Source organism: Felis catus, chromosome C1 (assembly GCF_018350175.1).
Source record: "Felis catus isolate Fca126 chromosome C1, F.catus_Fca126_mat1.0, whole genome shotgun sequence".
NCBI classification, from domain to species: domain Eukaryota; kingdom Metazoa; phylum Chordata; class Mammalia; order Carnivora; family Felidae; genus Felis; species Felis catus.
Genome location: NC_058375.1, coordinates 142600739 through 142625483, shown reverse-complemented (window position 1 = coordinate 142625483; position 24745 = coordinate 142600739). Strand labels below are relative to the sequence as shown.

Below are 24745 nucleotides of genomic sequence, written 5' to 3'. Positions count from 1 at the left end.
AAATCTTAGCTTAAGGCTCTTACGAATCTATTTCCTCTTTACCTAGTTTTCCCTTCCAACACTAAGTCTTAATCCTAGACAAATCCATCTACAAAGTCTCCAAACATATCTTTAATATCCTAAGTTCAGTTTTTGAAAACCAGCACAAATGTTTATTTGTGCACCTATCTTTATAGTATATGCAACCAATGTTCTGAAGTATTCCATGTGCAAGGGTTCACTCTTCTATACATCTTCTTTATACTAAAGGTTGTAAAATGGTTTTGTTTGACCCATTGTTAAAATGTGAAAGTAATTCTAAACATTTTAAAATCATTTACGTTCTAGTGGGGCCCACACTGCAACAAATGCTAAAGTTCACTAGCAGCTGCCATCTTTAGATATGTACTGTTCAGTTGGATAGTCACAATTACATTCGAAAAGTACTTATTGAGCACCCGTTACTTGCCAGACACTGTATTGGATGCTGGGGATAATGCAGTCAACAAAACTGGTAAGGGGTTTGTATTCTAAAGAGGAGAGACAGAAAACATAGTAATTACGTAAATTATTAGAAAGTGATAAATGCTACAGAGAAAGAAAGCAGGGGTACGAGGGATAGGGAGTATGTGGTTGGGAAGCATGCTTGCACTTTTACATTCATCTAAGTATCTGGCTGGCTCCTATGGATATTTGAGTTTGTGACCCCTCTATTAGGATCATAATATACGGTCTTGTGTAAGCTATACACTGGCCCTACAAAACTGTCCGCAACTTGAAAACAGGGAGTGTGTGCCTCATTCGTCTTTGGATTCCCAGAGTCAAGCAGTGTGATCACGTGTTCAGAGAACACGATGGAAAGCGAAAAGTTAGGGAGTCCCCCACAGAGCCATAGGTCCACCACCGATTTCCAGGAGGGTTATTCCAGCAGGGGTTAGGCGCGGAGGCTCCATCCATTTCCAGGGCAACGGGACTGTGACGCGAACGCAGCCACTGGTCCGCCCTCGAGGGACTAGGCTGCAGCTTAGGAACGAATTAAATTAGCGAGAACTAGAGACTCCAAAGGCGGAAAATCCGGCAACACCGCGGCCCTCCGGGTGTCGCCGCACGCACAGCGGCTTCCGGGCCTCTAGGGTTGCCCAGTTCTAGGCGCGACAACTTCCGGCCCCGAAGGTCCCCTGCTCCGTGGCTTGCCGGGGTCCTAGCGATGGAAAGGTGGCCGCGGCGGCCGCCTGACCCCCCGCGAAAGTCTGGGACAGGGCTGCTGCCTCTTCCTGAGAGGCGGAGGCGACAGGTGCGCTGAAAGAATCCCCGCGCCGGCGGGACCTCGTTCCGGGAGGGGAGTTAGGCCGGAGCGAGGGGGTGGAGTGCGAATCGGCAGCTGGCCTGTCAGGCGGGGGCCGGACAGTGGCGGTGGCGGAAGTGCGAGGACGCGGTCGGAGCGGAGCCGTCTAGGAAGCGGCAGCCGCGGGTCACCCAGCTCGGAGCAGCCGCCGAGCCTCGGCCAGACCACAGCGTTTAGGGCTCGGGCACCGGCAAGATGTCTCTGTTCACTGCAAACCCCTTCGAGCAAGACGTGGGTAAGTGCTGGGCCCGCGCACAGGACGCTGTTTGTCGTGCTAGAAAGTGGGCGGTGGCGACTCCGAGGACTGGAAAGCCAAGCAAAGGGAGAGAAGGGGGCGGCGCCGCTGCCTAGTCGCGGGGACGTTTCAGTGGGGCTACCTTGGCGCGACGCTGGCAGCCTGGAGAGTACCTCTTACCTGAGATTGGACACCCTGAAAAAGAGGTTATTTCCCTTTGCCAATCGCAGGAATAGGGAAGAGCCTGTGGCTCGCAGGGGACTGGACTAATTAAGCAATTGCGGAGTTTATGATACAAACTTCCTGCTCCCTCTATAGTTGGTTCATTACCGTTCCCCCCACCCCTCACCCCCGGCTTTGAGATGGTGCAGCGGTGGACAGACCCAGCTGTCTGAGGCAGCGCAGCACTAGGGACCTCGACTTGCCTCCGTTCAATAGGAGAAACCCATTTCACTTCCCTCATATACAAACGCATCCAAGCTCTGATAGCATAGCTTCGGGATTTATTTACAATGCTTGGGAGTGGTACTCTCTATCCATAGACGGCGCAAGTGCTACGAGATGCTGTGTCTTAGGGTATGAAAAGGAAAACCCTAGAATGTCAAAACAGATCAGAACAACTACTATTTTATTTGTTGGAGTTGTAAGAGTGCTGCTGCTGTCTTTAGTGATTGTGGAATGAGAAAAACAGTAAAATAAACTGGCCACGTACACATTTCTGTAGCAGGAGTTAACAGAACCCTAGGTAGAGTTTTAGGACTTAGTGGAATGGAAAAACCCATGGCTGAAAATTGCCGGTCACATAGAATGCAGCACATCAAAGCGGTGAGCCACCTTTTCAGTTACATTTTTCTAATGATGAGTAGACTTAATAGAAAGTGCCCTATTTTGGTGTGTTATGTGATTCCAAAAACATGTTCAAAAGTCAGATACAATGTATGTTAGAACCTTCTTCTATTCCTAGAGACCTAAAAAATTTATGATTATCTTTTGACCCTTATATAGTCTTCAAATATGTATTTCCATAATTTCTTTCAGCTTTTTTCTTGGTGGATTAACACAGATGACTGGCATAAATCTAGGAAGCATCAGGTCGAGGCTCACAGGCTCTGCTTTTAGGAACACCTAAGGACGTCTTCTGTTGTTCCAGTGAGACCTCTCCTTTTTATTGCTGATTTGAAGACTTTCGTTTTGTCTTAGTGAAATCAAACAAGTCAAAATAGAATAAGACAAATTATTTTCTGACTTGAAAATCTGTAGAACTCTTTCTTCAAGGGCAATCTTTCCCGGAAGCCTATTGTTTTCTGTTTGAAAACTGGTAGAAGTGGGCGGAGTTGCTCTGCCTGTTTTGCCTTCCTAACCCTTCCCCTCAGTGACTCTTGGATGTCCCTGAATGTCTTAGTGGATCACAGTTTAATGCCCCTGTAGTAAAAGAGGCACTGCTGTTCAAACAAAAACCACTGCTGTGTAGAGAGCGTTTCATGGGCAGTGCCACCAACCAGAGCTTCAAGTCCTTGTTAGTTTAAGTATGATTGAAGTCACTGCCCAAAAGTCAGTTTGATAGTAAAAGCAAGTTTGATCAAGGCCCACCGGTAACTTCTGTTAGACAAATGAATGGAATTAGAAGAAAAAGTGGAATGAGATAGGAAGGAGTTTAAATTGCCCTTAACTCTGTATCACAGAAGAAAAGTTATATATCATATTTTTCAGAACTTAAATCTCTTTTAAATTTGAAATAGTTAAGTAATATAAGAAAGTTACTATTTAATTTAAAATGTCTACAGGAATATGTTCCTTTGCAGTGTCATTGCCTTTTCACTTACCCTTTGTGATTCAGTCAGATTTTTTTGTCATTCTTTTGTTCATATTTATTTTCTTTGTCATTCTTTTGTTCACTTTTCTTTTTTTAAAAAAAATTTTTTTTCAACGTTTATTTATTTTTGGGACAGAGAGAGACAGAGCATGAACGGGGGAGGGGCAGAGAGAGAGGGAGACACAGAATCGGAAACAGGCTCCAGGCGCTGAGCCATCAGCCCAGAGCCTGACGCGGGGCTCGAACTCACGGACCACGAGATCGTGACCTGGCTGAAGTCGGACGCTTAACCGACTGCGCCACCCAGGCGCCCCCTTTGGTTCACTTTTCATTCAGCACACAGGCATTGAGTGATTACTGTGTTTCAGATTTGTGTTAAGTTCTGGGGACACAAAAATCCCTGCCCTCGAGGAACTCTCAGTCTAATGGAGGATACATACACATATAAAAAGATAATTGTCATATAATGTGATAAATACAGTGCTAGAAATACACAAGATGCTTTACATTCCTTTTTTCTTTAAAAGTCAACTTCCCTGAAGAGACAGCAAGGACTTTTCAGGCACATGCTTTCTCTGTAAAGGTGTTGACATTATTCTCTCTCTCCCCCACTCCTTTCCTGACAGCAATTCTGCCTGCAGAATTGTATATGGTCATTTTATAATTAAGGGTTTTTAGAGATGAAACTACATTCCTTTTGTAGGTGCAGTTTCACTGGAGGTTGAGAATTCTTTCTAACATTATTCATGTGGGGAGGAAATTCTTTCCTCAGACCTTGAGAAAAAGCTGTAGTGGGTCAGAATGTCTACGAAGGCATTCATAAGTTGTTGATGGTAAATGACTTGTCAGATGGAAGCAGGCCAAAGCCTAGGAAGTAAGGATCTTTGGCAGGTTCCTATTTTTTTCTTGGAGTCAGATCCTATAAACCCTGAAGGGTATGTTAGCTGTCATGGCATTAGAGATCTTTAAATATTTTATTGGATTTCTTCAAATCTGCATTTATTTTTTGTCCCATAAAATTCCTTTGAAGCTGGGCTGAAGAAAAAAATATATCCACACACATGCCACCATCCTCAGTCACCCCCAAGGTGCGTAAGCGTTCTTGAGGTGGAGCCTGGTTGGGGCAGCCATTGTGAGGGAATTCCAAGGGGAGAGTGAAACATGAGGGACAGAGCCACAGTAGGAGGATTGAGTGGTTAGTGTTAAAAAGGAAGATGTCATTTCCTTATATTTTGTACCAATTTTCTCAGTTTCCCTACATTGCTTCCCAAGTCAGGACGTCTGTTCTACTCTCCACGTCTGGTTCTTACTCGGACATCTTTTTCTTGATACTCAAGCCAGACAACCTTTTTCTTTTTTTCTTTTTCTTTTTTTTTTTTTTTTTTTGCCATTCTTTGCCTTTGTACCATTTACTATTCAGTGATAGCCTTTTTCTTTTCTTTTTTTTATCTTTACTTTTGAGAGAGAGAGAGAAAGAGAGAGAGGGAGGGAGGGAGGGAGGGGCAGAGAGAGAGGGAGACACAGAATCCGAAGCAGACTCCAGGCTCTGAGCTGTCAGCACAGAGCCCGACGTGGGGCTTGAACTCACAGACCGTGAGATCATGACCTGAGCCGAAGTCGGACGCTTAACCGACTGAGCCACCCAGCACCCCACCTTTTTCTTTTTTCAACAACCTTGGTATTGCCTCCCTTACAGATACACTAACTTGTGTCTCACAAAGCTGAGCTCAAATTCTACCTCTGTAAAATGCTTCTGACACAGTGCATTGAAGGGCGAACTTTCGTCTTAAAAGTAGACTTTTTTAAGTGACATTTGAATGCACATATTGCTGTTTCTTTTCATTTGTGTTAGACGAGCTTGACCATGAGGTAACTTGGGCTTTCGGTCATGGAATCTTCTCCAGTGACGTTTTATAAGAAATGCTTATAGGGGCATCTGGCTGGCTCACTGGGTGGAGCATGCAACTCTTTATCTGGGGGTCCTGAGTTCAAGCCCCAGGTTGGGCATAGAGCTTACTTTAAAAAAAAAAAAAAGAGGGTCGCCTGGGTGGGTCAGTCTGTTAAGCTTCCGACTTCACCTGATCTCACAGTGTGCGATTTCGAGCCCAGCGTTGGGCTCTGTGCTGATAGCTCAGAGCCTGTAGCCTGCTTCAGATTTTGTGTCTCCCTCTCTCTGACCCTCCCCTGCTCACGCTCTGTCTCTCTCTCTCTCTCTTAAAAATAAACAAACATTAAAAAATTTAAAAAAAATGTTTACATAAAAAATGGATAGTATTCCTATAATACAATTTACTTAATATGTTCAAATTTATAACATTTACATACTTATTAACATACTTGCTTGAACACAATGAGGTTGCTGTGATCTTTGCAAAAACTTACAAAAAAACTTACAAAAACTTACAAAAAAAATTTTTTTTTTTTTGCTTATGGATGAGAATGGTAGCTTTAACAGCCAATTTCATTCTGTATTTTGCTTACAGTGTTAAGCTTTCAGATAGTTATAAATTTTAATTAATGTATTTTAACATAAAGTATAGGTTATGACATAAAGTCCTTTTCCTATCAGCCAATTCTGTCCAGCCTAATATTTTATACACTTTTTTTTTTAAGAAAAATTCCTGATAGAGTTTAATTTCTCTGGTGTATTTAGTAGCGACCTGATCCAATTCTTTTTCCTTCCTTCTCAGAGTTAAACACTCCAAAAAGATACAACTCTGTTTTATGATATAATATACATACAAATATACTGTATGTATTTTATTTGTTTGTAAACTTTATAAAAAGTGTCATTCTTTGTTATTTGCATTTTGTGAATGCACCTCAGCATTTTTGTCGATTATTTCTGTTGATATTTATTGCTCTACTTCCATTAATTTTAATAGTTGTGTAATATTCCACTGTACAAATGTACCACATTATTTGTTCATTCTCCTATTAATGGACATGAAGTTTTTTCCATTTTTCCTATAGACAACAGTGCAGTAAAGCCTCTTACTCATGTTTTCTTGTTTACATGAGTGAGAGATTGTCTAGGGATTGTGTCTTGAAGGGGAATGCCTTAATTAAAGTTTAGATAGTGAAAACTTGCAAAATATTAGTGTAGAACTGCCTTTCCAAGTGCTTGTGGGAGATTTTATTCCCACCTGCAGTGGTAGTGAAGTTCGTTCTTGTTCCACATCGTTACGAACACTGGGTATTGCCATATTTTTTAAAATTTATTCCCATTTGATGGGTGTGAAATAGGGTAGGCAGTGTTTTCATTTCATTTCAACTTCATTGTTAGTAAAGTTGAGCATCTTTTCATCTATTTCGTGGTTATTCTGTTTTCTATACATTATCTGCTTGTTACTTATTTTTCTGTTGGGTTATTTTTTCTTACTGAGTTTAGAGTTCCTTGTACATTCTCTCCTAATCTTCTGTTGGTTATGTCAGTTGCAGGTGTATATCTCAATTTGTTGTGTTTTATTTTCTGATGTCTTTTATTAAGAAAATCTAAGTTTAATTTTTTTTTAAATTTTTTAATGTTTATTTATTATTGAGAGACAGAGAGAGACAGAGCATGAGAGGGTCAGAGAGAGAGGGAGACACAGAATCTGAAGCAGGCTCTGGGCTCTGAGCTGTCAGCACAGAGCCTGACGTGGGGCTTGAACTCACTAACTACGAGATGATAACCTGAGCTGAAGTCGGACGCTTAACCAACTGAGCCACCCAGGTGCCCTGAAAATCAAAGTTTTAATTTAGTGATACTGTCTGATTTCATTTTTCTTGTTTTTTAAATTTATTGTTAATTTATTTTAATGTTTATTTATTTTTGAGAGAGAGAGAGAGAGAGAAAGAGTACAAACGAGGGAGGGGCAGAGAGAGAGGGAGACACAGAATCTGAAACAGGTTCTAGGCTCTGAGCTGTCAGCACAGAGCCCCAAGTGGGACTTGAACCCATGGAACTGTGAGATCATGACCTGAGCCGAAGTTTGACACTAAGCCACCCAGGTGCCCTCATTTTTCTTATTTGAAAAAAGCCTTCTCAGGGCACCTGGCTGGCTCCGTGAGTTAAGCGTGAAACGTCATCTCAGGTCATGATCTCACAGTTCGTGGGTCCGAGCCCTGCATTGGGCTCTGTGCTGACAGCGCGGAGCCTGCTTCAGATCCTCTGTCTCCCTCTTTTTGCTTCTCCCCTGCTTGCTTTCTCTCTCTTTCTCCTTCTCTCTCAAAAATAAATAATGTTAAAAAAAAGAAAAGAAAGCCTTCTGTACCCTGAGATTATAAGGATCTTCTCATATTTTTTCTGAAAGTTTAGAGTTTTGATTTTCATAGTTAGGTCTTTAATCCACCTGGACTTGATCTTTGCATAGGATCTGAGGAGGAATTTGGATAATCAGTCTATAGTAGGCAACAATCAGTTGTCTAATCACTACTTATTGCATTGTTTGTCCTTTCCCCATGACTTTGGAAACACTCTCTCCTTACAGTACATTTCCTTTTATGAAGTCTGTGTCTCTGCTTCCTGTCCTTCTACACTATTCTCTATCTATTCTGCACCAATACCACATTGAAATGCCAGTGGCCTCGGGCAAGTTCCTCTGTCTTTGCTGTTTTTGGCCTTTGTTCTTTCATTTGGTTTTATGATCAGAGTGGTGAAATCCTAAAAGGAAATTTCTTTTATGCTCTTAGAATTTAAGAGAAAAGGCATTATAATTTTTGTTTCATGTGAACTGATGATGTTGGTAATTAAAAATAGATGTTTTTATTCCTTACAATAATATTTAGTTCTAAGCTTACTTAGATTATAGTTTGAAAGTAAGGCAAGAGGGCAAGAGAATAATTTTTCTACAAGTGAATGAATATACAACATAATACCATAGAAGTGTTCTTAGGTGGATGTGTCTCGACGCCACTTTTTTTTTGTTTAAATGAAAGAAACGTAAAGGTGTTTTGAGTGTTAAAAGAGTAGACCTTATTTATAGTGTGTAGCATAGAATATCAAAGTCTGGTTACTTGACAACTGATAATGCTGAGCATCTGTCCCCTAAATATCAAAATAAAACTTAAGGATATGTATTTTTTTTCAAATTTATTTTTTTCCTTCCTTGGTTGCCTTTATCCCCAGATCTAGCCTTTTCCCTCCTGACTCCTTTTGGTTTTTCACTTTGTCTTTTACAAAGTTTTTAAAAATGTTTTTACCTATGGTCTTCTATTTCAGATATCTGTCAATCAGCAATATTTGTCAATCCCCATTGGTGAGAATATTTCTAGAAACCTGAGACATTTTGATGTTGCTCCTTTTCCCATATCCTTTCCTTTTTAGGGCTGAGTTTCACATTGGCTTATTGGCACCTTCAGTTTTCTTTTGGAGTAATAAATTTTGCTCCCATCTTTTAGACCACCCTTAACGTTATTTTCAAAAAAAAATTTTTTTTTTCAACGTTTATTTATTTTTGGGACAGAGAGAGACAGAGCATGAACGGGGGAGGGGCAGAGAGAGAGGGAGACACAGAATCGGAAACAGGCTTCAGGCTCCGAGCCATCAGCCCAGAGCCTGACGCGGGGCTCGAACTCAAGGACTGCGAGATCGTGACCTGGCTGAAGTCAGACGCTTAACCGACTGCGCCACCCAGGCGCCCCTAACGTTATATTTTTTTAATGGGCGTATATCTGCTGGTGTCTGAAGGATAAGCACCTCTCCTACAACACCCTGTGAAACACTTCTATTTCTTTACCATTGAGACTTGCTTGTATCAGCCATCACTGTTCCGTTCAAAGAGGATTTTCTTTAGTTTCCTCTGGTTAAGGAATGTTGAAAACTGAAGATCCCATGAAGTACTTACAGTTCTGACTGACTTTCAGTGCATCCTCAGAAGTTGTATTTAATAGGTCTTTTATAAAAGTATGAAGAGAAATGAAAAATTGAAAATTTGTCTTATGTGCAATATCCCTATTTAATAGAATTTTTAAATGATAGTAATGATATAGGATGAAAAAAACTTGTTTGCTAGTGAAATTTTTATTGTATCTAAAAACTCTCAGACTCTGGTCAGTAAATATTCTTTTATGAAGCATTTATTAATTTTCACATGCAACATGATAATTGTAGTGGCTCAGAATTTAGTTCATTTGAACTAAAAGGGATTTTTTATTGTAATCTGACCAGCTTCTTTTGCTTTCATATATCATGGGATGAGTTATCTTAACATTCTTTTGTAAAAACTCTGCTTAAATCTAGCATAGACATGTTTTGGTTTTCCTAGTAGTGCTATGCCCTTGAGGGTGGAAGGGGAAGAACTTTTTTTTTTTTTTTTTTTTAACATTATTGCCTAATGAGGCTCTGTTGCTTTACTTGATAGTGAATAAATATTTATTTGTATTTAGTTTAGGGATTGAACGTAAGAAGGTCAGTGTGACATAGATCAGACATTGTCCTCTGAAAATCAGTGTTTTTGTTTTTTTTTTAATGTTTGTTTGTTTGTTTAGTTTTGAGAGAACACAAGCTGGGGAAGGGTAGAGAGGGGAGACAGAGGATCCAAAGCAGGCTCTGTGCTAACAGCAGTGAGCCCGATGTGGGGCTTGAACTCAGGAACCACGAGAGCATGATCTGAGCCAAAGTCGGACACTCAACTGACTGAGCCACCCAGGTGCCCCACATAACATAGTATTCTGAAGCATGCCATTTATTTATTTTTAGCTCATATGACTTCAATTTCATGCCAGAAATTTGTAACTGGTAGTATACTTTAAGAATTTTAGCCATTCTAGTGTTACCTCACTATTGTATTAATATGCATTTATCTGAGACTATTGATGTTGGACACCTTTGAATATATTTATTTGAGGGGCACCTGGCTGGCTCAGTCGATGAAGCATACGATTGCTGATCTTGGAGTTGTGAGTTCAAGCCCCGTGGTGAATGTAGAGCTTACTTAAAAAAATGAATGAATGAATAGCCTCTTTTTTGAAGTATCTGTTTAAGTGTTTCATCTACTTATCTTTTCACAACTCCTCTTTTAAGCATGGCAGCCATCTTAATTTCCATTTTACAAATAAGAACATGATTCAGATTTGTGTCTGAGCTGAGGTGACCTACCTAGAGACCTTAGGCTAGTAAGGTAGTTTCAGAGCTGGGTGTATAGAAGACAGGTCTTAAGTGTTTAATGGGTGATATGTGTACTTCACAGGTGCATACAGAGTATGCATGAGGATTTCCTTAGTTTGCAGAGGTCATGTGATCCCCTGTCCAGTCTAACTGCTTTTGATTCTCCTCTGCTTATGACGTTTTGGCTACTTCGGAGACTCATTTTTCCTTTTTTCCAGCTTGCACGTGAGGTTTCCTGATAGGTCAATTACAATTATGCTTACTACCTTTCTGTTTTCTTCCTTTTTCCCTAATGTAAGTGTGTTTGTGGAAATGAGCATGCCCATTTTGTGGAGGTGGGAGGTGGCATGGGTCTCATCTGACAGGTTAGAGATGGGACCTTGGAAGTAATAGCCAGTCAGAAAGTGAACTTGCAGGAATATAAAGGTTGGTCTTAGACCTTTTGCCTTTAAAAAAAAATTTTTTTTTTTAATGTTTCATTTGGTTTTGAGAGAGAGACAGAGTGTGAGTGGGGAAAGGGCAGAGAGAGAGGGAGACAAAGGATCCGAAGCAGGGTCCCGACTCAGCTGTCAGCCCAGAGCCCAATGATGGGCTCGAACCCATGAGCTATGAAATCATGACCTGAGCCTAAGTCACATGCTTAACCAACTGAGCCACACAGGCGCCCAGACCTTTTGCCTTTTTTAACAGATGGTTTGTAATATTAGAAGGCAGTAAAAGGTGATTTTGATGTGGTTTTCCCCCTCCCTAACTTCCTTACGTGCCTAACTCACCTAACTCTTCCTAGTCCCCCCCCAAAAATGTTAGTGGTAACACGTGAAATCAAAAGAGTGGCAGTCACTCTTCTAAGTATTCTACCAGAGCAAGAAGCTATGAATATATTGCATTTTTAGATGATGTGGCTGTAGATTAGATGATACTGGATGATCCTTTCCTTATAAATAAGACTTGAATTTGTGTTTGTCCTATTCAGTACGTTTAAAATATTCGTATATAGGGAAACCGAAAATTAACTTGTTGGGAAGAGTTACGTTAGCAGTTTTGAACAAAAATTGCACTCAAGAGGCAGTTTGTTTAATATTTACACTAGAGAGGATACTCTGAGCTAGACTTCCCAAATTGAAATCCCTGTTTTACTACTTACTAGTTGTGTGATCTTGTGTTACTTTTCTGTGTATGTTTCCTCATCCACAATATGGGGAATCCTTACTTTGTTGGATTGAAGTGTAACTGGTTTAGTATATGTAAAATGTTTTGAAGCTGTTACTTCTTAATTAAATTACCAGGGCGCCTAGGTGGCTCAGTGGGTTAAGCGGCCAACTTCAGCTCAGGTCTTGATCTCACAGGCTGTGGGCTCGAGCCCTACGTCAGGTTCTATGCTGACAGCTTACAGGATGGAGCCTGCTTCTGATTCTGTCTCTCTCTCTCTCTCTGTCTCCCTCTCTCTCTCTCTCCCCCTCCCCTGCTTGTTCTCTGTCTCTCTCTCTCAAAAATAATAAACATTAAAAAAAATTATTACCTATCATTCAGCACTCAGAGTGGTAAGTTTTCATTTTAGAAGATAATGAACAGTATATGTTTTTAAATGTTTATGTATTTTGAGAGAGAGCGAGTGAGCATGTTCGCTCACATGCAAGTGGGGGAAGGGCAGAGAGAGGGATGGAGAGGGAGAGAGAATCCCCAGCAGGCTTCATGCTGTCAGAACAGAGCCTAATGTGGAGCCTGATGTCAGGCTCTATCTCAGGAACCATGAGATCATGACCTGAGCTGATACCACGAGTGGGATGCTTAACTGATGGAGTCACTCCCCACGAACAGTGTATTTTAAGGTAAAATTTATATTACTGCTTTCCCCAGAGTAAACTGAAGATTTACAGCAATGAAATATACCCAAACAAATCAAGACATTAAATGAGGAGTAAATGAGAAAATGTATGTTAAACCCAAGTATTGTAGAATGCTAAGTATGGGTGTTATTGAAGTCAGAGAAAGAGGTGAAATATTTATAAACGTCAGGTTGAGGCTTTGGACATTTAAATATTTTTAGTGTAAATTTACACAAAAATTGTGTGGTCTGGAAACTTAATAACAAGTATATATTGTTATTTTAATCATTAAACATGTATGATTTATTTTATTTTTTAAAGTTTATTTACTTATTTTGAGAGAGAGAGAGTGCGAGCAGAGAAGGGGCAGAGAGAGAGACGCGGGAGAGAGAATCCCAAGTAGCCTCTCAACACAGAGCCTGACTCAGGGCTCAACCTCACAAACCATGAGATCATGACCTGAGCTGAGATGGAGTCGGATGCTTAACTGAGCCACCCAGGTGCCCCATGATTTATTTACAAACTAGAAAGAATTGGCTCTACTATATTTTCAGTAATTAATAAGTTCATAATGAATTGGTCCAAAGAAAGAACATGTTTATATCTTTAGTAAAAGCTGTTAGCTGTGGTTTCCTGTTACAAACCAAAAATGAATTCTATTCATTTACTTTCCATTTTCCAGTTTATTTTTGCTATTGAAAAAAAGTTTTTTCCAGTTTTCTCCTATTCTCCTACTACAATTTTAAGGTATAAAAATAATTAGTCTTTTTCTTACTAATACATAAAAAACAAATTTTGTCTACCTTCTAAGCATTGCTTTAGTTATGTCCCAAGATACTGATATGTCATATCCTATTTATAACAAGTTTTTGTATTGCTTTGTTACAGTCTTAATTATTTATATGCCTCATTGTTAATTTCCATCTGGTTGGGTATTACATTTGGTCTAATAAAAAAGCATTGTATTTAGAGAATATATTATGTATATTGTCCTAGATTATTTCTAGGTTTTGATAGTTCATGCACATTTGAGGAAAGATTTAAACTTGGCTTTCTTTAATGTACAGGTAGGCCTCACTTTACATAGTTCCAATATGCATGAATCTAGTTATCATGTTTTAGCTAAGTAACATCAAACACCAACAATAAGCCTTGTAATACTCTGAGCATAGAACCTAGCCAAGGCTGCATAGATTTTAACTGTACGACTATGAACTAATAATGGGTGTTTTAAACTACTAATTTGCAGTAATTGGTTACATAGCAAGTTTTAAAAAATCAATATATGGAGACTATTCAGTTAAAAAAATTTTTTTTATTCTTCAAATTTGATAACTGCTATTGATTTTTCTTCACATTCACTGTTTCTGTGGTCTCCATTCTGCTTTTAAGCCCATCTGGTGAATTTTTTGGTTGATATTGTACCTTTTAGTTCCACAAATTCAATTTTATAGTTTCCTTTTCCCTGCTGAGCACTCAACCAGCCTTTGGTTTAAGTTCTTGGTAACACCTGCTTTAAAGTACTTTTTTCTTTTGCTATTTCTGATATTTCAGTTATGTTATTATCTCTTTTTATTGATTACTTTTATCTTGATTATGGGATACTTTCTCGTATACTGGTATTTTTTTATATTATGCTGTTCACTATGATTATTCTTTGCAAGGAGGCTAGGTTATGTTGCCTTCCTTTAAAGAGTCTTGAGTTTTTTCTGTCAGGTAATTATGTTATTAGAGGATCGTTTTGGTTTTCTTTGTGTGACAGGTCTGTTTTGATATTGAATTAAATTATAGGGGGCCTTTATTCTCTTTTGGTGTTTCAGTTGAATGCCTGAAATGTTCTCTGTACTCTAGTTGGGTGGAGTATTAGTCTGCTTGGGCTGCCATAACAAATTACCTTGGACTAGGTGAATTGAACAACAAATTTATTTTCTCACAGTTCTGGAAATTGGGAAGTCCAAGAGCAAGGTCCCAGCAGGGTTGGTGTCTGGTGAGGTGTCTCTACCCTTGGGTTGCAGATGGCTACCTTTTCATTGTGTGCTTGCATGACCTCTTCTTGGCGCATGTATGGAGAGAGAGAGAGAGATAGTGAGCTCTGTGTTCTCTTCTTATTAGGATACTAATCCTATTGGATCAAGATCCCATCCTTATGACCTCATTTAACCTTTAGAGGTTTATTCTCCAAATACAGCAACACTGTGGGTTAGGGCTTCAATATCTGAATTTTGTGGGAACACAAACAAGAACTGCAAAGACTCCCTGCACTGCACAGCCTTTCAGCCCCATAGTCGGTGATCTCTGCTAGACTTCTTAGAGACTCAAGTAGCCTAGCCCTTGACCGAGGACCCATGGTAAGTCCCTGTGCTCAGAAATTTGGTCTGTTGCTCTACTTGGGCTAGTTCTCCTTGTGTTGGGACAGGAAAGTATTCCCAGGTAAAAACTAGGGACATTATAGGGCTTACTTCACATTTCCCTTCCCTCAAAGATCTCAGACCTGCACTGCCTGTTACTCATTTCCTGAACACAATTGCATTATATATTGTGGCCTGTTTTGTTCTTGTTTTTGGTAGAATAGCAAATCTGATAGCGGACACTCTGCCATGGTTGGAGGCAGACCAGTCGTGAGTTTTTATTTGCAAACATAGTAGGAGGAACCTTATAAATCTCTTCTGAGCATTTTTCTTTTATATAGTTAAATTTTAAAAATTACTGGTAGAGCCTATTTCATTAAAAGTTTTCTGGGTAGACTTGAATTCTTTTTAAAGTTTTATGCTAACCACAATGCACTGTGTAGAGGGGGCGCCTTTTTGTTCTTTATAGGTATTGATGGACGGAATATGATATTGTTAGAATCTTTCTGAAGTATTTCAGGATATTTGAGGCTTTCTATATACAGTAATCAAAACCTGGTGATGAAACATTATGACTTACACCCACCAAACCCTGGAAATTTAGAATTTAGGCCACAGGAGGGCTTTTTAAACTCTCTCCCACTCTATGCATTTGACACAGGATAATGTGAAGTATGCCCCCAACACTGGGCAAAGTGACAGTGCTATAAAAGAATGGTTCCTTAATTATAATATTTAAAATTTTTTCCAGGAGTTTAAAATGCTCCTAAGTACATAATTTGACTGTTACTTAGTTCACTTGAAAAATGAAATCCTTTTTGGCAGACCATTATAAAGTCTTCAGATTTTATACTTTTTTAAAAGAGTGAGCCCTGTATTTGTAGACCATAAACTATGCTGGATAGAGTATTCAAATCAGGATTTTTGCATTTTCTATAAAAATAAAATAAAAAACACTGTTTAGATATACTTAAAATTGTTGGAATGGTTTTTGGTAGGTATTAAATAGATTTCACATTTAATTGTGTATCACAGGACTGAAATTGAAAAAAATAATCATTAAAAGTCGAGTAATCAATAATGGGTAGGTTATTAGATGGTCTCAAATCAGATTCAACTCTTTGTATGCATATGTGTACTGACAAAATTTGGTAAATGATGATGCTTGGCTTCTCATATCAAAGAGGAAATGATAGATTCTTAGATGTTAGAACTACTGACAAATAATTAGTAAAAATATTTTTCTATCCTTGCTTCTTTCCGTGTACCAAATGAAATTCCAGAGAGACTAAAGATTTACCTATTAACGAGAAATAATACATATATAAAAGAGAATATAGCTTAATGTCGAATCATCAGGTAGTTCTAAACACTGTATCAAATGATAGTATGAAAAGGAGTGTTAGATCTGTACAGCAAAAACAAAACCCTGTCATAAGCAAAGAGAAGGATGAGCATGAGACTGGCAAGTCATGTATAATAAATGTGATTTGCTTTTCAGACTCCATTGAAGTCACCTGTATATCACAGCACAGGAAGCCCTTTGCCTCCTTCTTGAGACAGTCCCTTCCCTACTTACTTTGGCTTTTGGTTAAGACTCCCAAAAAGGTATTGTCATTCCTCTTTAGTAAACAAGCAGAGAACTGGAACCTCATAAGCCCACTAGTGCTATTGCCTTTTATTGCCACATGGTGTTGCTAGTGAAGTTTGATCCTGTATAGCCCCTTTGGATGTTTGCTCAGCAAACTAGCTGGCCAGAAGCTCTTGCTAGTCCAAAACTTTGTGCACACTTTAGAAAGACCACATTGGGCATCATTGTACCCACAGTAATAGGATATGGAGGAGCAACCAGCATCATTCAATTTACTTATCAAACCAGAATTTACTGAGTATCTACTGTGTGCTTCAGCCTGTTCCATGCACTAGAAATAATAGTGAACAAAACAAAAATTCCTGCCATCATGGAGCTTACCTTCATTATTGGGGTTGAGGAGAGGAAGAGAGGTCGGGTGGAGACATGAAAGACAAAGTATGCTGAAGGGCCTCTGTGTGAAATCCTGACCACTTTTAAATTATCTTATATTTCTTCTATGTGGGACATCAGTATGAGTGATACCAGTGAGTATAAGAGAGGCTGAGTACGTGGTGGATTTAAAATCACGGTGTATTGGGATGCCTGGGGGGGTTCAGTCGGTTGAGCGTCCAACTCTTGATTTTGGCTCAGGTCATGATCTCATGTTTTGTGAGATCAAGCCCCACATTGGGCTCCACACTTGGGTTTCTTTCTCTTCCTCTCTCTCTTCCCCTCCCCACTCATGAGCCCATGTGCACATGCTCTCTCTTTCAAAATAAATACATAAACTTAAAAAAAATAGTAAAAAACAATGCACTTAAGGCAGAGAAAGCATTTTAAAAAAATCAATGTGTTGATTGTATAGGTATTTTGTGGCCACTCTGTATATGTGGTACATCACACTGTTATTTAAAAATATTGTTATAGGTGTATAATTATGAACATAGGTGTTTATATAAGTAGAAATGCAAGTTAGCAAATAATACATTTAATATGATCACAAGTATTAGTGAGGAATACTTTTTCTCTACCTCTGAGGTTTCCTTGCTGAGAAGGGAATTCCGTTAGTGTTCACCCTGAGTCTGCTCTGGCTCCCTTAGTCATTTCAACCTTGATGTAATGACTTATCTGACTGGTAAATTTGAGACTAGTTGGCCCAGTGGATGCACTTCATCGATGTGTCAGAGCTAGTGAGTCTTTCCACAGCCATCGAGTGATTTCTCATCTCCTCCATGGAATAAGTTGTGCAGAGGCTTATCCTGCAGGGAGCAGTCTGTGCCTGTTTAGTGCTAAGACATGCTCTCCTCTGAGGTTCACAATTAGCAAGCCCATTTGTCTAATAAACCTACAGCATCTGTTAGTAATAGCAATGATATTTTATTCTTTGTTTCTCAACTTGTTCATAACTTTGGCAGGGAAGGAGGTATCAGCTTTTGGGTGCTCTTTTTGGAGGCACCTCATACATACAATTCTATTTTATTTAGTTTTACATATATTTTTATTTTTCCATATTCATGTAGAAAAATATCTGGAAAGATAAGCATCATGGTTTCAAAAGAGGTTGGTAGAAGTTTTTTTCTTGTCTGTACTTTTGAATTCACCGAATTCGTTAGATGTGGGAAAGAAAAGAAAAAAAGTAAGAAAACATTTAAAAATTTAAAAAATGTATGCAATAAAATAGAATGAAATGAAGAAAGTAAACCACAAAAAATGTTTTAAAAAGTTAAAATAGTAAAAAAATAAAATAAAAATTTAAAAAACCCCAGAAAATAAAAATAAATTTTTCTCTTTCTGTATCCAAGAATAAGAAAAGAACAAAGACAAGAAATGAATAGATGGACCCGTGAACAGAATGAAATCCGAATGAAATTACATCTAGTTTCCCCTGGAAGTCAACTGTGAAGCACTAAGCAGGTGGAGAGACTTGTGGTGGTCCTCTAGGGCCTGAGCTTGGTTGGCGCAGTTGGACGGGGCTTGGCGTAACAGCTGTTCTCCACTAGATGGTGCTGCTTAGCTTACTGAGGTGGATTGGTGTGGTGCACGTGCAGGTGTGTGTGCATGCTTGGGAGAGGTGAAAATGGCATCACCCAGCTTCCCAGTCTCTGGTACCAGAATAATTGCGCTCAGCAATTGTGACCGGCAATCAAGCACCCCTCCTTTGTCTTCAGCTTCCATTCACTCCCCACATCTATGCTGTTGGCTTCCAAGCTGTCAGCCTGGCAGCAGCACCTCCCTCCTGAATTATATGTCATATGGGGCTGTTTCCAAACCCCTCACTTCTGAGAGCCCTGTGGTTTGGACTGACTCCAGCACTCTGGGGAGGGTCTTGCCGAGTAGTGGTTGGGTCCTGGCTCGCCCCTGGGAATGTTTGTGCGGTCACTGTTGCAGAGGTTCCAAGATTGTGGCTGGGTGCCTGCTTGCCCCAGAAAAAGTTTGTGTGATTGCCCGGCAGCAGAGGTTCAGAGATTATGGCAAAACAACACACAGCTGGCACCGGGTTTCACCACACCCTTGTGTCTTTGTTCCAATATGAGCACATGTGGCTGTTCTCCAGGTAGGGTCCACTGGGACCTTTCCCTGTGAGGAGGCCATATGGCCTCTACCAAATGCCCTCCTAGCAGAGGAACCGCTTCTTGTGTGGCCCACAGACCCCTCAGATCTCACTGCCTGCTCCTGGGAATTTGCCCTTCCCACCAGGGCACTGCTAGATACTGAGCTACAGAATTTCTGACTCTGCTGTCCCCTGTTTATAGAGTCCTAATGGAATTGAAACCTCTTTCTCCCTTTCTTGTTCAGTCCGTGTGGGTGTTTCCACTCTTTCTCTTTCTCTCCACCTACTTCTGGGGAGAGTGCTTCTCATGCACTCTCCCCTCCTTTCTCTGTCCCCTCTCCGCAAAAACAGCTCCCTACCCCCTGTGGCTTCTCTCTCCTCCATTTCACCTCTCTGAGATCTGTATCTGCCGAGTTCTATGGCTCAAGTTATGCAGATTGTTGTGTTCATCCTCAGATCAATTTTCTAGGTGTGCAAAATGGTTTGGTGCTGATCTAGCTGCATTTCAGGGATGAGAGAAGCCGGGAACTTCCATGCTGCTCTGCCATCTTGGCCCCCTGAATTTATTAGATATGAAATAAAAAAATTGTTAAGGGGCGTCTGGGTGGCCGAGTCAGTTGAGCGCCCAACTCTTGATTTCAGCTTAGATCACGAGCCGCAGGGCGGGGGATTGAGCACTGCGTTGGGCTCCGTGCTGAGTGGAGCCTCCTTAAGATTCTCTCTCTCTCTCTCTCTCTCTCTCTCTCTCTCTCTCTCTCTCTCTCTCTTCTTCCTCTTCCATGACTTGTGCTTGTACTCTCTCTCTAAAAAAGAAAAGAAAGGAAAAGAAAAGAAAAGAAAAAAGAAAAGAGAAAAGAAAAAAGAAGTGGTTAAATATTTTAAACCTCTAAAATATACAGCCTGATCTGACTTCCCATGTAGAAGAATTAGTCATCTTTGTACAAGGACAAAAGCTGGACGCGAATAGTTTCCATGTCATAGCCTAGTGTTTGAGTCTAGAACTGATAGTAGGCAAAAATCTATTACATTTCTTAAATCTCTGGCTTGTCATTTTATTACACTTGTCACAATAATTGCTTTCCATCCATTATAATAGTGTGAAGCAGTTTGCATGGTTTTTAAAAGTGAGTTCTGGCATTTAACTGAGGTTAACTAGATTCTGTATTTTTCTCTCCTACTTGTAAAGTATAGCTGTTTGCTAAGCCTGTTTATTTTTTGGCTTTTATTATTCCTTTTAAAAAAGGAACAGCTCGGGGCGCCTGGGTGGCGCATTCGGTTAAGCGTCCGACTTCAGCCAGGTCATGATCTCGCGGTCCGTGAGTTCGAGCCCCGTGTCAGGCTCTGGGCTGATGGCTCAGAGCCTGGAGCCTGTTTCCGATTCTGTGTCTCCCTCTCTCTCTGCCCCTCCCCCGTTCATGCTTTGTCTCTCTCTGTCCCAAAAATAAATAAACATTAAAAAAAATTAAAAAAAAAAAAAAAAGAACAGCTCTAGAATTCTACCATCCTTCCTGCTTATCACCGTGATAAGTCCATATGAATATAATACTCAGGTTTGACCATATTTGAAATTATGTGTTTATTAAAAGAGATTAGATTTAAAAATATTGCTAAAGTCATAATTTTTATATCCGTATCCCTCTATATTAGCAGAAAAGAAGTATCTCCTGATTTTGAAATTTTGTAAAAGTCAATCAAGTAAAAATGCAACATAATTCAGTGATGATACTCTCATCATGCTTTTTAACAGTTCACTTTTTAATTGTTATTTTGATTATGAAATACTTCAGACCACAAAAACATGCTGAGAATAAAATAATCTCTAGATGTTTCATGTACAACTTAATAAATAAAATTTTATAAATACAAGTAAGCCCCTGTGTACCCAGTTTTGATCCCTCATCCTAGTTTGCTAGGATGAGGGATAGTTTGGTATTTATCATTCTTATGTGTATGCTATAAATATTTTTACTACCTATGTATGTATCACTAAAGACTATAGTGTATTTTTTAATGTTTTACAACCTTATATGAAACATTCATATATTGCTAGTGAGAATGTAAGATGGAACAACTGCTTTGGAAAACTTTTGCCAGTTCCTAAAAAAGTTAAATAGAGAATTTTTTTACCATATAACGCAGCACTTTTCTTAGGTACATACCAAAGAGAGAGGTATAAACCACACAAAACTTGCACAGAGATGTTCATAGTAGCATTGCACTACTCATAGCCAAAAAGTTAAAAAAAAAATAAAACCAAACAATGACCAAATATTCAACTGGTGAATGGATAAATACAATGAGGTAGATCTACAAATGGAATATTATTCAGTCATAAAAATAACTGAAGTACTGATGCATACTTCAGCATAGATGAACTTGAAAACGTTGTACTAAATGAAAGAAGCTAGTCACAAAAGACCATGTATGATTTTATTTATATGAGAAATACAGATTAGGCAAATTTATAGAGATATGAAGTAGACTAGTGGTTATCTAGGGTGGGGATTACGGGGGGAGATTGGGCTGTGACTGCCAATGGGTATGGACTTCTTTTTAGGGTGGTGAAATGTTCTAGAATTAGATAATAGTGATAGTTGCACAACTCTGAATACACTAAAAAAATCAAATGGTACACGTTAAATTGGGTGAGTTGTATTGTGATGTGAACTGTATCTCAGTAAAGCTGTTTAGAAAGTTTATTGTGAATGTCATATATTCTGCCATTAGCTTTTTAAACTCAGTATAAACCAAATCATTATATTTTGGGATTTATACATTTTTTGAACATTTAGTTATATATGACTCAATTTTCATATTCTGTTGTATGAATTTACTGTTATTTTATTAATCATTTTCCTCTTTTGCCCTTTAAAAACAATGCTTTTGTTGGGCACCCAGGTAGCTCAGTTGGTTAGGTTTCTAACTTTGGCTCAGGTCATGATCTCACGAACCATGAGATGAGCCCCATGTCGGGGGCTCCATGCTGTGAGCGCTGAACCTGCTTGGAATTCTCTCCCTCTCTCTCTGCCCTTCCTCTGTGCCCTCTTTCTTTCTCTCTCAAAAATAAGCTTTAGGGGAGCCTGGGTGGCTCAGTCGGTTAAGCAGCCGACTTTGGCTCAGGTCATGATCTCGCGGTCCGTGAGTTTGAGCCCCGCGTCGGGCTCTGTGCTGACCGCTCAGAGCCTGGAGCCTGTTTCAGATTCTGTGTCTCCCTCTCTCTGACCCTCCCCTGTTCATGCTCTGTCTCTCCCTGTCTCAAAAATAAATAAAACGTTAAAAAAATTTTTTTAAAAAAAATAAAAAAATAAGCTTTAAAAAAATCCTATCAAATTCTAATTTGAAAGAAAGCCTTAAAAATATATATCATCATATAAGAAAATGTGGATTACTGTTCACTATTTGCAAAAGCATTGGTTTAAAAAAAATTTTTTTTTCAATGTTTATTTTTGAGAGAAAGAGAGGGTGGGTAAGGGGCAGAGAGGGAGGAAGACACAGAATCCGAAGCAGGCTCCAGGCTCTGAGCTGTCAGCACAGAGCCTGACGCGGTGCTCCAACTCACAAACCATGAGATGATGACCTGAGCTGAAGTTGAACGCTTAACTGGACACTTAACCGACTGAGCCACCCAGGAGCCCCAAAGCGTTGTTGTTGTTGTTGTTGTTGTTGTTGTTGTTGTTGTTTTTAATGTTTGTTTATTTTTGAGAGAGCGTTAGAGAGAGGGGGACAGAGAATCCAAAGCGGGCTCTGTGCTGACAGCACATCTTGTGAACCGTGAGATCATGACCTGAGCCAAAATCAAGAATCAGACGTTTAACTGACTGAGCCATCCAGGCGCCCCTAGAATTTTATAGAATTATTGCTGATTTGTAACTTATTTAGTATTATTTCACTGTTTAGAAGAAATTTTATTGGTGTACCTTAGAACATTTAATTCATATAGCTATACAATTTAAAGTTGAAAATACTTTATCTTCTGAAATTTTTCTGTAGTTCTTTTATATTTGGCAAAAGAAAAGGTTTTAACTACTGTGCCTTTTTTGGTATTTTATTGTTAATTGAGACATGTCCTAATTTTTGTGTGTGCTGATATTTTATAGAAAAAGCCACAAATGAGTACAACACTACAGAAGATTGGAGTCTTATTATGGACATATGTGACAAAGTTGGGAGCACTCCTAATGGGTAAGATGCCCAGTCATGCATGGTGAATGTCTAGGAGCTTAATTACCTGTCTCTTTGCCTGATACAACTTTGAGAGGAAAATGGGATTTTACTGTTTACTTTTGGGGGACAAAAGTAAAGAGATCCTGGTGGTCAGATTTATGGGACTAACCTTATCATGAAAGAACAAATGGAAAAGAGTTCAACTGAAAACCTGAGACATATTAAAATACGTAATTAGGGCTTTTACACAATAGGAACACGTGTTAACAATGAAAGTTGTTTAGGGAATTCCCCTGTGACTTAGACATGTATGGGAGCCTTTTAATAAAGTAGATAAATAGAATAATATAGTAGGTAATATACTGAAAAAGCTCTTTGATAATGAATAGATGAAAATAATAATATGATGAAAAAGTGAATATAAAGAAGAGTGCTTTTGGGAGGGAATGCAATAAGTAAGCTGAACTGATCTATACTTTAGAAGTTTAGCAGACTGATGAAAGTATTTGTTTTAACATTACAACTTTTCAAAGTACCTTCATACATGTTTATACTGAAAACTTTGAAGACTATGTCTCGGTAATTTTTTGTATGATAAGAATTTGTTGTCTGAACACTAAACCTGTCTTGAAGAAAAAAAGGTAATTTATATGACGTAGTTTTTTTGTGTTGATCTTTTGGAAATGATTTGGCTCTTGATTGGGGATTATACAACATTTACAGCAAGCTCCTTTTTTTTTTTTTTTTTTTTTTTGAGTCCTGCAGTTCTATGAACGAAAGATTGTGTAGAATCATTTTACAGATTTATTCCTTTAATGAAATGAAGTTTGCAGGATGTTATTTACTCATTTACTTAACGTTATTTTGAGAGAGAGAAAGAGAGAGAGCCTGTGCGCACGTGTATGCAAGCAAGCAGGGGAGGACAGTGCTAAATCACTGGAAGGCATTGGTAAATATTAAGGCACAGGAAAGTGGACAGTGGAAAATATTTTTTGGGGGGGGACAAAGTTTTTATTTAAATTCCAGTTATTTAATACACAGTGTAATACTAGTTTATGGTGTACAATTTAGGAAATATTTTTTTAATGTTTGAGAGAGAGAGCACATGCACACATGGGGGAGGGGCAGAGAAAAAGGAGTGAGAATCCCAAACATGCTCCAGGGAGCTGTTAGCATGGAGTCTGACATGGGGCTTGATCTCACAAACCGTGAGATTATGACCTGGGCTGAAATCCAAAGAGTCAGAAGTTTAACTGACTGAGCCACCCAGGTGCCCTTGCAGGATTTTATTTTTAAATTTAAAGTTATTTGGTAGGCCTTATATTTTTAATGTTTAAGTTGAAATTCTGAATAAATCCTTAACCTTTTTCATTTTTTTCTTAGAGCAAAAGATTGCCTAAAAGCCATAATGAAAAGGGTAAATCATAAGGTTCCTCATGTTGCTCTGCAGGCGTTAACTGTAAGTAAAAGTCATGTTATTTATTATTTGACCCAAATTTTAAATGTGTATTTATTTCAGTAAGTTAAATAAGATAATATCTCAACATTTGTATATTGATTTTTATTTTAATTAATAGCTTCTTGGGGCTTGTGTGGCAAACTGTGGAAAGATATTTCATTTAGAAGTATGTTCCCGTGATTTTGCAACAGAAGTACGTGCTGTGATAAAAAATAAGGTAAATTTTAAAAAGAGAAGAATTTAAGTCATTAAAAAGTGCATATACTGTATGTCATTTTAACTCCATAAAGCGTTAATAAAATTGTTATAAATGAAATAATTTTCAGATAAGTTTGAGATGAAATAAACTTCCTTTTCTAAAA

General features: G+C 39.0%; 1 protein-coding gene across 4 annotated transcripts in view; it reads left to right on the top strand.

The window, feature by feature from the left end:
* Positions 1-1373: 1373 nt before the first annotated feature.
* Positions 1374-24745, top strand: part of STAM2 (signal transducing adaptor molecule 2) — a 51855-nt gene continuing 28483 nt past the window's right edge. For 2 of the 4 annotated variants that reach the window (XM_006935282.4, XM_003990764.5), the window contains exons 1-4: positions 1374-1559; positions 22858-22942; positions 24308-24383; positions 24502-24600. In XM_006935282.4, coding sequence (XP_006935344.1) covers positions 1520-1559; positions 22858-22942; positions 24308-24383; positions 24502-24600 — 300 coding nt within the window. In that variant the 5' untranslated portion in view covers positions 1374-1519. The other 2 variants (XM_006935283.4, XM_019838115.3) reach the window with 2 other exon arrangements.